General features: G+C 48.2%; 1 protein-coding gene across 1 annotated transcript in view; it reads right to left on the reverse strand.

Annotated features, from left to right (window-relative positions):
• Positions 1-3,848: 3,848 nt before the first annotated feature.
• Positions 3,849-12,279, reverse strand: part of LOC311595777 (protein THEMIS3-like) — a gene marked incomplete at both ends in the record, with an annotated part of 35,476 nt that continues 27,045 nt past the window's right edge. Inside the window, 4 exon segments of the mRNA XM_084778744.1 lie at positions 3,849-3,896; positions 3,898-4,157; positions 4,160-4,867; positions 10,440-10,916. Of these exon segments, the coding sequence (XP_084634870.1) occupies positions 3,849-3,896; positions 3,898-4,157; positions 4,160-4,867; positions 10,440-10,916 (1,493 nt within the window).

Genomic DNA, 12,279 nt, shown 5'->3' on the forward strand with positions numbered 1-12,279 from the left:
ATAGCGCGGGTGTCAGAGCCCCAGCTGCTCCAGGGCACCCGCCGCAACAGTCAGTAACCAGAAACGGGGCCAAGAGCACACACATGCGCAGTGTTCAACTCACGTTCTCAAATTCAGGACCCCTCCTTAGTGACCCAAGTGAGAAATCCCAAATAGGAATCTTGCATAGGCTGCCCACAGGCAGCCTCATCGAGACAGTTCCTTATTGAGAGTCCCTTCTCAGCTGATTTGAAGCTACGTCAAGTGGCCAGCTAAAGCCAATCATCAGCGGGTGGTTAAGAGTACCTGTTGCTGTTCCTGAAGACTGGGGTTCAATTCCCAGAACCCACTTGGTTGTCCACAACCTTCTGTAACTCTAGTTTCGGGGATGTGACGCATACTTTTGGCCTTTGTGGGCACCAGGTCCACATGCAGGCAAAACACTCATTAAAAAAAAAAATCAAAGCAAAACAAAACGAAAACCAAACCCAAAAAGCCCAACCACTCAGACTGCAAGCACTTCATAGACTGAGCCGTGTCCCCAGCCGAGATCGTTGCCCTCCCTTCAAACAGCCGCCTTCCATCTCTACTTGTGGCGACAAAAAGAAAACAGGGACTCCCGGTCTCCTCTACTCTCCTCTGCCCTCCCTCAGAATGCCAGGATCTTCCATGACAAACATAGAAGCTGGGCTCTCTGATCTCTGACTCCCCAGCTAGAAATCAAGGGAGGAAGCCCCGCCCACGCAACCACGCCCATTCAGCCCCGCCCACGCAACCACGCTCACTCAAGGCGAGCCTCGGTTAACACATTGGTAACCTCTTCTATCTTCTTGGACGGTCCCTTTTCCTCCTTCGTTCATTTTCGTTGATCTGTTAGTTTGTCTTTTTTTCTGGTTGAACAGAATTCTGCTCCCTAAACCCCAGCAGGGAGTCGAGACGACATAAAAGAGCTACGTAAATATGGTGTGAGCAGGACTAGAAAGAGGAGACCAGGTGTGCTGCTGGCCCCATTGCTAGTAGGGAGACCTCCGCCCATTTTCATCCTCGCATTTACATTGAGAGGCCACAAGATCTATAATACGGGTATCCTACTTCTGGGTTTCTCAGACTGGCAAATTCTATTTTCTTTTTTTGCTCTTCCCTCGAAAGTTTTAGACATGAGAAATTTGAGGGGGGCAGCTCTGTGCACCCCGGACCCTAGGTCTCCATAGCGTCTCTTCCTCCCACCCTTGCTTGCATGCACGAAGCTTGCCTGTGTGAGCCAGCTTCCAGAACAGTCTCCGCACCTCATCCGGTCTACCTGGCTGTGATGGCACAGCATCCTCACTAGACAAGGCCTGGTGCTGCTTTCCCCTCTGTGGAGAAGCTAGTTATAACAGGGTCGTCTCATTATGAAAAGGCTAGTTTTCATAACTGCTCATGTGTTCACGTGACTCTACTTCCTCTAGGCACCACGGCTGATGCCACTCAGTATGAGCATACATGGGGAAGCTTTCCCCATAGCAGCAGTGGTCTGGACCTGCCTGGGTCACTTTGGCACCCGCTGCCATCTAGATATGCAATCAATGTCTTACTATAGGGACCTGTGCCAGGAGCCAGGCACCTGTAATCCCACCACTCAGGGAGGCAGAGGCAGAGGCAGAGGCAGAGGCAGAGGCAGAGGCAGAGGCAGGCGATCTCTGTGAGTTCGAGGTCAGCCTGGTCTACAAAGCGAGTCCAGAACAGCCAAGGCCACACAGAGAAACCCTATCTTGAAACAACCAACCAACCAAACAAACAAACAACCTGTGATTCCACTTGACTGAGGGAGAGACCAATTAAAATCCTTGGATTTCCTAGTCCTTGAGAAATCACAGAGGGGTCCTTGCTTCCGTTAGGACGCCCCCACAAAAGGGGATTGCCCTCCTGCGTGGCTGTGCCTTTGTGCCACTGAAGAAGGGAAGAGGGTGCAGTGGTCACTTCTCTCCTGTGATAAAATGCCACAGCCAAACGCAATCTGTGGAAGGAAGAGTTTATTTTGGTTTTCGTTTTCCCTGAGGGATCAGAGTCCGCTGCGGCAGAGAAGCTTGCCTGCAAGTGGTAGGCAGAAGCAGGAAGCTGAGAGATCACGCCTTACACCGCAAGTGCAAAGGGCTGAGAGGTTGCATCTTATACTGCAAATAGGAAACACAGAAAGCAAGGTGGAAGCAGGACAAAGTCTGCCCTCAGCGACACACTTCCTCTGGCTCTCCCTAAAGGTTCCACAGAATCTCCAGGCAGTGCCACAAACTAGAGACCACATGTATAAGCACCAGAGCCTATAGAGGATTTTACCCACCACAGAGAAGCCATGGAGACACGCTCATGAACCTGTCTAGGGACTGCCCACATATCTGCAGGCCTTGTGCTGTGCTGTGCTGTGCTGTGCTGTGCACTTACGGGAGTCGGAGTTACCCAGTTTGCGGAGTAGACACAAAGCTCCAGAGGATGAGCTGTTATTGTGGAGAGTGTAAGCATCGTGTGTCTAACTGCAGTATTATCCATTTTTAAAAATAATTTACTTATTTATTTTTATTTACATTGGTGTTCTGCCTGAATATATGTCTGTGTGTGAGTGTCAGATACCCAGGAGCTGGAATAACAGACAGTGAGCTGCCATGTAGTTGCTGGGAATTGAACCCAGGTCCTTTGGAAGAGCAGCCAGTGTGCTCTTAACCTCTGAGCCATCTCTCCAGCCCCCAGTACTGTCCATTCTAATACACATGGCTGTGATGATCCTGAAGAGGGCAGAGCAGAGACTAAGTTGGACTTAAAGCTTGGAGAACTCGCTTGGAGGGAAGCAATGAACAGTGAGAGTTAATGAGTGAGCAGAAGTTATTCAAAAGAAAGTAGAGAGATGGCTCAGAGGTTAAGAGCACTGTCTGCTCTTCCAGAGGTCCTGAGTTCGATTCCCAGCAACCACATGGTGGTTCATAACCATCTATAATGAGATCTGATGCCCTCTTCTGGCAGACAGGCCTACATACAGGCAGAACATTGTATACATATTAAATAAATAAATCTTTTTTTTTTTTTTTTTTTTTTGGTTTTTTTTTGAGACAGGGTTTCTCTGTGTAGCCTTGGCTGTCCTGGACTCGCTTTGTAGACCAGGCTGGCCTCGAACTCACAGCGATCCGCCTGCCTCTGCCTCCCGAGTGCTGGGATTAAAGGCGTGCGCCACCACGCCCGGCTTATAAATAAATCTTAAAAGAAAAGAAAAAGTAGAAAGGGGAGCCAAGCCTCCAGTGTGACCTTGGGCTAAGTGAGGTGGAGTAAGAAGCACATGGCCAGTGTGGATGGAGGTTTCGGCCCAGATGAAGAACATTAGCAAGTATTTGGGATTATGGATGGGAGGTAGCTGGACAGAAATGACTAGAAGCAGATGGCTATTGGGAGGTTGTGGAATCTTTAAGAGGCTGTGCCTTGAGGAGGGAGTTGGGTTACTGGGGGCTTTCAGAAAGGGATGTGGGAGCCTTTCTGCTTTCCACCTGTCATGAGGTAGGCAGCTTTGATCCGCCGCACATTTCCACCGGGATGTGCTGCCATGCCACAGGCCCAAAGGCAGCGGGGCCACGTGGTCCTGGACTCAAGTCTCTGTCACCGTGAGCCCAAACAGACCTTCTTGCCCCATGAGTTGACCATCTCTGGCATTTGGTCACAGCGACAGAACGCTGACATAACTTGTAGCAAATGTATAAGAGCGATGGCGAGAGTAAATGTGTAAACCCCTGTAAGATCCTGCCTCTGGGGGCTACTCTCTACCTCTAGTGAACCCCAAATACTCAGTTCCTGAGTGCGTAGATGCTGCATCCCGTGAGCAAAGCAAAGGGGTACTAGTCGCATTTTCTGTTTTAAGACAAACTTCGGGGCTTTGGAACAGGCAGTGGCGGACGAGGCACTGATCAAGCAGTGACTAAGGGCCAGAGACTCCTCCATGGTCTCCTGGATGCTCTGAAGAGAGGTGCTGCTCTCTTTCCTGACGTCAGCGATACATGAGCGCTCTTCTACCACCAGGACCTCACAGCTTGACTTCTCAATTGGGATTTCAAATGTGGCTTCGGGCCAGTCCCTGTAGATGTCTTCTGCAGACATTATGTCCTCCAGTGAAGCCTCCTCCTTGGCTATGAGACATTGTTCAACGATGATATTTTCAATCCGCATTCCTCAGTTCCATACAGAGGGTCTCTAGTTATGGAAGGATCTGGGCTGACCACCTTGACGTGGCATGGCAGAATCGGGACTTGGCACAGCTCCTGCAGGGTCCCTGGCCCAGCATCGTCAAACAGCTCTACGAACTCTCCTTCTGCAAACAAAGGCAGTTTGACGTGAGCTTTGGTGGCAATGTTTAGGCACTTGAGGATTTCCACCCTGTGTAGCTCGCTGTAAATCTCTGCAGACACCATGCTCTTCTTCAGAGCCAGGAAGCACTCATTGGCTGTGAAAGACGCAAGAGGCTCCAGGAAGGAGGTGTAGTCCCTGGAGGACCGGAAGCAGAGCTGTCCATGGTGCATGGCTGCAGCAACGTCAGAAACGGCATAAAAATAGCGGCCTCTCCTAAGCACCAGGCCCTGATAGTTGTATGAGATGAGAAAACACCTCCCTTTCTTTCCCTGGGAAATCTCCGTGGCAACGAATTTTTTCACCTCCTCAGTCCTGAGGATGGTTAAGAGCTGCCCACACGTCAGCGGCTTTTGGTGTGCGCTGTTCTCCAACAGGACAACGCTCATTATTTTAATTCTCACTGGGAACTTGCTTTTTTCCATACTGTATATTTGTCTCATTGTTGTCGCTGCAAAGGGCTTGCAGTCTAAGCTGGTCATCTCAGTAACATGGATGTCCAGATCGGAGGGGATGCTGACCTGTTGCTCACCTGGGACAGGCAAGAGGGAAACGGCGTGAGGTTTTTGAGAAAGGAGTGAATTTGGAAGGAAGCACAGGTAATGGATTCATTTGTTCACACATCTACACTTTATTTATTTATTTATTTATTTGTTTGTTTTTTTTCGAGACAGGGTTTCTCTGTGTAGCCTTGGCTGTCCTGGACTCACTTTGTAGACCAGGCTGGCCTCGAACTCACAGCGATCCGCCTGCCTCTGCCTCCCGAGTGCTGGGATTAAAGGCGTGCGCCACCACCGCCCAGCTCCACTTTATAATCCTTCCCCATTGGCTGTAACATTTTACCCAACAGATCTGCATGAGATGTTAAAGCGAGTCTAGTGGCAAGATGGCGCCAGGCGTCCTTTGCTGTGTGACCTGTCAGTGTGTCTGGTACTGGAAGGTAAGTGGGACAGTGAAATCACACTCCTTATAGAGGACACGAGGGGCCCTTCCAGGAAGAGTGAGCACGGCTGAGTGAGCTGTAGCTCTTTGTGCCACGCCCACACCCACCGTCCTCACTAAGACCCAGGGCAGCGACTGAAGCTCTTGTTGTCCTCACCTGTGGTTCAGACTTGGAGATCCGCTAGCTCTTGCAAGAATCAAGTGGCTTCCAAAATAGGTCATTTGAGAAGATTTTAAGACAGGATTGAAAAAAAAAAAAAACTCATTGGACAGAATATGGGAAACAACCCCAGAAAACCTTCCCTTGTGCAATGAGCAGAACCCAGGGCAGCCTGATTGGAGCGCTGGGCGGCAAGGCAGCTGGGAATCCCTCCTCTGCCTCACTTTCCTAAGTCCTCCGAGAACTCTCATTTCTTGGTCAACTATCGAGTGCAATAGGAAGGTGAGTTGACACCATCTTCACAGGTAAGGTCCAGTCTCTGGGGCTGGATGAAGACAGGACAAAGTGATGGTCCCCAGAGTGAGATGGGCTTGGGATTTGCTTGGAGCCAGACAGGAATATGTATTTCTACAGAGTGAAGCAGGAGCCTATTAGAACGTGGCTGTGGCCTTCAACTCACCATCCTCCTGCCTCAGTCTCCCCAGTGCTGGCATCATAGGCTTGCAAAGATCTCTTCTGCTTAAATTATTTTAAGAAATAATTATTTTGTTTTTATTTATATATATAGGGTTTTGGTGGCTGCATGTGTGAATGTGCCCCATGTGTGGAGGCCAGAAGAAGGCACTGAGACCCCAAGAACTAGAGCTGCAGACAGCTGTGAGACACCATACAGGTGCTGGGTGGGAATCGAACCCAGGTCCTCAGCAAGAGCAACAGGGCTCCTAACCGCTGAGCCATCTCTTCAGTCCCTTTGCTTAAGTTATCGTTAAGGATGGAAACAACAACAATGCATCTTATCAATGAGGTAGTAATAGGGGATCCACCGTGTTTTCTTTTAAACTTCAGAAATTCTAAGTGGAAAATGGCTTTGAGTAGGCGACAAAGAAGCCAAACCTCAGCACAGCACAAGGGGCGAGCCGCTGCCCCTCAGTCCTCAGTCTCCCCTCTCAGGTTTCCCTTGAAGCTTAAAAGGTGAACATGACCAGAAGGTTTAACTGTGTGTGTCCCTTTCATCACCTCCAAGCTGTCCTGACAATATGTTTTGAAGATGAAATAGGTCTATTGTTGTTATTCTAAAGTGAATAAGGGATTGTGTTCTTAATTTCTCAGTTAATTTCTAGTATAGTCATATTGGCCCATTTAAAAAGGCTTATTTATTTTTATTTGTTTGTGTGCATGTGAACATATATGAATACATGCACAAGTATATGCGTGTATATGTCGCATGTGTGCATGGGCCCTCAGAGGCCAGGCCTTGGATGCCTTGGATCTGAGGTTATAGGCTTGAAGTGAGTGCTGGGAACAAAACCCAGTCTCTCTGGAAGACCAGCATGTGTTTTGGATCACGGCTCCATCTCTTTAGTCCTCACTATTTGATAAGTTGAACTCATATAAACTGATGTATGCATCTTTTCTGAGCCTTGCTTCCCTGACCCAGCGGGCAGGAAGGGGCACGGGGTGGGGGGAAGGGGGTGGGGGAGGAACAAAAAACACTGGGCATTTTTAAGGTGTGGAAAATGCTAACCAAAGACCAGTTTCTAAGTCTAGACTTGTTCAGAGATTTCTATTGGTCTGGCCAGATCTTCTCTGATGGTGATACCAAGTTAGGTCACTTTCAAAAGCTGCGATAAGAGGCTTGTTTTAACCCTTGTCAAAGGCGATCCTTCCGGGCTTACCTCCACAGGGTAATGTGTTGGGCCATGTCACCTAGATATCTTAGTGGGCAATGCTGACAGCCCACAGGATTTAAGGGCTGGTTCAAGTGTAATGTACATTTCACCTGTCAGTAACATTAACCAACTTTTAAAAATATTTTTTAGGCTGGGCAGTGGTGGTACACACCTTTAATCCCAGCATTTGGGAGGCAGAGGCAGGTAGATGCAGGCAGATCACTGTGAGTTTGAGGCCAGCCTGGCCTACAAAAGTGAGCCCAGGACAGTGAAGGCTACACAGAGAAACCCTGTCTCAAAAAACAAACAAACAAACAAACAAACAAACAAATTTAAGGATTTATTTATTTTAAGCTAGGTGCAGTGGCACCAGCCTGTAATCTTAGCGCTCAGGGAGGCAGAGGCAGGCGTATCTCTGTGAGTTCGAAGCCAGCCTGGTCTACAAAGTGAGTTCAGGACAGCCAAGACTTCACAGAGAAACAAAAACAAAAACAAAACAAACCAAAACAACAAAAACCTAAACCAAGATACTTATTTGTTTTACTTTACACGTATGGTTGCTTTGCCTACACATGTGTCTGTGTGCTACACACATGTCTGGTCCCTGCAGAGGTGTGTTGGATTCTTGTAACCAGAGTTGTAGATGGTTGTGAGGTGCCATATGAGTGCTGGGAATCAAACACCGGAAGTGTAGGAAGAGCATCAAGTGCTTTTAACTACTGAGCCATGTCTCCAGCCCCACAAAGTGTGTGTGTGTGTGTGTGTGTGTGTGTGTGTGTGTGTGTGTGTATTTTTTTTTCGAGGCAGAATCTTAATGTTTTCCAGCCTATCCCTAAACTCCTGGGTGCAAGTGCTGCTGTTGTCTGAGTGTCCCAAGCAGCTAGGCTGACGGGCACGTGCCATCGCACCAGGTAGAGTCATATTTTTAAAGGGTGTTTCCATTTCTTCGACTCTTAGAAGTGAGTTCCACCTTATTTATTTTTATTTAAAAAGTTTAAAACAAAAATTTACGTGAGTGTTTTGCCTGCATGTGTATCAGTGCACTGTGTATATGCAGTGCCCACAGAAGCCAGAAAAAGGTGTCAGATCTCTTGGAACTGGAGTTAAAGACAGCTGTGAGCTGCCACGTGCATGCTGGGGATTGTACCCAAGTCCGCTGGATGAACCTCCAGTGCTCTTAACCTCTGAGCCATCTCTCCAGCCCCTCCCTACCATTTCAGTGCTAAGGATTGGACCCAGGGCTTCCCATGTGCCGAGCACGTGACCTGTGCCTGAGGCTCAGCCTTACTCTTATCAGTAAACTCTGTTCATTCGCTTGAGCGGAAGCCATACGCTATAAGCCTCGGAAACTGGAAGATGAGACAAACGGCTCCCCGAGAATGGGTTAGGAAGGACGCTGAGCAAGACAGAGAGCTGCTTCTGTCAGCCACACAACCGCACACAGGTGAGGGGCCCTCCTTGCCCTGAGGTCCCCTTGGGACTGTGTTGCCACACCAACCACTGCCATCACACGCACAGCTGTTGTCATCGTTCTCAAAAGACCGAGCAGATTGAGAATAAAAAAAAAATGGGTCTTACAATTAAGCTTAGTTGGTTAGGGGTTAAGATGTTTTTAGATCAAGATAGATGTTTTAAGTTAATAGAGATGAGATATGATAGGTATTGACTTTCGTTCAGAAATTTAGACCCAACAAGATAAGAAAGAGGTTTACTTCAAGTTTGACAAATACAAATAGCCATATCACTATGAATGTGACGTTTATATAATTCCTGATTGTCTCGTGGTTCTTCCTGCTGTAAGTAGTTTATCTGATTCATGTGTAATAACATAAATGTGTATGTTAAAAAGAAACATAATAAAAAAAACTACAAAAAAAATGGACATGAGCTATGTAGCCATCATGGATGAGGCCCAGGGGAACAGGGTGCAGTCAGTCTAAATATGGCCAATAAGCAAAGATGCAGCACAACAGATCAAAGCAAGGTTTCTATTGGAAACCTAACAAAGGAAACCACGCATGCTCCCATCCTGCCACGGAGCTAAATTAGTCCTTTACAAACACTACCTACTTAAAGGGATCTTCCAGTAAGCGAAAATTTAAGGCTGCTGTAAATTCATGCTTAATATAATGCAGCGTTTCTTTTCTGCAAAGAACAATAAAGTGAGGAGAAAGGAAAGTGCATCAGAGTGTGGCTTTCACACAGACTATAAACAAAATCATAAAATTAATGGGTGGCAAGGGACTGGCTTTTATGATAAGGTATAAGAAAATACATCAATAATAAATTCTCTCAAAGGAGAGACCTCTTTATTTATTTATTTTTTTAATCTGCTCCCAGCCCAGCTGGCTGTCACCATGGTATGGGTATTTATTAAGGGAGTAAAATTAGAGCATCTTAGGCCTACTGCAGGACCGTGTTTAAATATATACGGTGATACCAGTATAATGACGGGTGATGGGATGGAGAGGTTATGGATTTAATAGGATAAATCACCTCTGGGGTGGGGAGGGTCTTCAGCATCTGATAGCTCTTCATAAATCAAGACGTGAAGCCAGTGAGGTGACACATAACCGGTTTCTGAAAATGAGATCTTTGCATCTACCTCTGGGGTTCCTCAACCCACCAGTCTACAAATCTTTGGGCTTTGGCAAGTTGCCTGCCCAGGCTAGAGTCACTCACTGCTTGTTACCGCGTCACAAGTCCTTGAAGCAGACAGCCTTCCGTGCCTGTAGGGGGCAGTGTCCTTGCTTTTACTGCTGCGGCGTGGGGGTCTGCCCTCCAAGAGTTTCTGCCGTGGATACCTGGTCCCTAGAGGGGCGATGTTAAGACAACATGGTTCTTGTAGCACACTGGTTAGTTCTTTTCTTTTTTTTTCTTTTTTTTTTTTTTTTTTTTTTTTTTTTTTTTTTTTTTTCGAGACAGGGTTTCTCTGTGTAGCCTTGGCCATCCTGGACTCACTTTGTAGACCAGGCTGGCCTCGAACTCACAGCGATCCGCCTGCCTCTGCCTCCCGAGTGCTGGGATTAAAGGCGTGCGCCACCACGCCCGGCCCTGGTTAGTTCTTTTCTTAAGAGAGGGTCATAAAGCAGCAATACTGCCCCCCTACTATGGCTTCTTGTCTCGTCATGTGATCTTCCTCTCTTGCAAAAACCCCGACATGAAGTCCCTGCCAGAGTTGGCGCTATTTGGACTTTGTTTCTAAAGCTACGATTTGTAAAAACATCATTTCTTTATAAGTCTCCCAGCCTCAAGTATTTTTGTTTTAAGCAACAGAAAACATACTAATACACGCTCTAGATTAAAAAAAAATTTTTTCCCCCCTTACTCACCCGGCAGATGTGCCATCACTGAGAAACAGGGATGCAAAACCAGGTGGCCATTGAAGTGCTTCGGAACCAGGGGGCTAAGACGCCTCAGGTGAAGTCCTGCCTCTACCCTCACCCTGCGTTTCCTCCCAGCGAGCAGCTTCCACCTCAGGATGGTGTTGATGGAATAGAGCTGGTCATCCCGGCATTCCTGGAAGAGGCCCCTGCAGTCCACGGGGAGGAGCAGCCTCAGGGGTGTCTTCCCCCTCAGCACCTCACATCGCAGCAGCCTCCTCCCCTGACTCTCATCAAGGTCAATCAGGGACAGCGTTTCTCCTTTCCTGAGCTTCAAGGGCGGATCTTCATCCGTGGAGACGGGGACCAGGTTCTGGAAGTGAGGAGGACTTCTGTGGGTCATGGGGCTCTTGGGAAGTCGGACAGAATGGACTAAGTCAGCCACAGTTTCAAAAGGAACCGGATCTGCAATCAGTTGGAAGTACCCTGCAGAAACAGTAACAGAAGAGGATGTTCAGGGTCCACCGTGCGCAGGAGCGGTGGGGCTGTGTCTTCAAACCCCACAGCACTGGGAAGTACGGGGATGGCTTTTATTATCGTCAGCTCACTCACCTCCTGGGTTCCATGGACGCAGTGGGCCTTCCTCAGAACCAGCCCTCCGCCATCCCACAGCCTCTATCCCAAATCAGGACCCAGCAGCATCTCTCCCCATTGAGAAGGCTGCTGTGTCTCTAGCTGCTCCCCTTCCCAAAGATTACCACAGATCTCCATCTGTCATTTCTGTGCTCACTCCTCCCTGGTATCTTCTTGTCATCGCTCAGACCACAGCTGTCCCGAGCGCTTTGTTCCCCGTGACCTTGTCTCCCATCAGTCTCCTGGCATCTGGTCCCAAATACAGACACACTTGCAGGCCTGTTACTCCCAACACGCCCCCGGTTCCTCCTTTGCTTGCTCGGAACCCATTCAGCTCTCTCTTTAGGTTGTCAATACCTCAGATCCTTGGGAGGACTCTGTGCTCTCCAGAGCCCACTTCTCACTACTCAACAGTTAGACCTTTCTGGACTTACAGACTGTTTATCTCAACTTCTGTTAGCTCATATCAGTGAGATGATTAGACTTTCAAGGGTCACGGTTTTGGAACCCAGCACCTGCTGTCCCCGCTGTGTCTGGAGACTGCACTGTTGGTTGCTTTTGCGGAGAATGCCAGCACTTGATGACTATGCGGCCATCTGCCTCGGTGGACCCCAGAGGCATGTAGCCTGGATCCAGTCCCCTTGTCTCTCTCTGTCTGAGTGAGTCTCAGTGTGTAGTCCAGGTCTGCTTGCCTCTGCCTCCGCCTCCACCTCCGCCTCTTTCTCCTGAGTGCTGGCATCAAAGGTATGTGACGTTATGCCAGCCTTCCGAGGTTCCCTCCTCCTCCTCCTCCTCCTTCTTTTTTTTTTTTTTGTTGTTTTGTTTTTTTCGAGACAGGGTCTCTCTGTGTAGCCTTGCTTGTCCTGGACTCACTTTGTAGACCAGGCTGGCCGTGAACTCACAGTGATCCACCAGCCTCTGCCTACCGAGTGCTGGAATTAAAGGCGTGCGCCACCACGCCTTCTTAAAGCCACATTCATTACTGTTTCTGCTCGTCAAAAGGTTAGTCATGGACACTCTAACTTTCTTTTTGCTATTTTTGCCCCACTGTGTGCACACATAAAACCTTCTTCCTGTTCATAAAGTTACCATCTCCCAATGTCAAGATGATGCCAAATGTTTTTTTTCTCCCCCCCCCCCCCGAGTTGTTTATTTATTTGTTTGCTTATTTAACTTTACATCCTGGTCATCAAATGCTTTTTCTATTGGAAATCTC

The sequence above is a fragment of the Acomys minous genome (genome assembly GCF_964271855.1).
Source record: "Acomys minous genome assembly, chromosome: 4".
Taxonomy (NCBI): Eukaryota; Metazoa; Chordata; class Mammalia; order Rodentia; family Muridae; genus Acomys; species Acomys minous.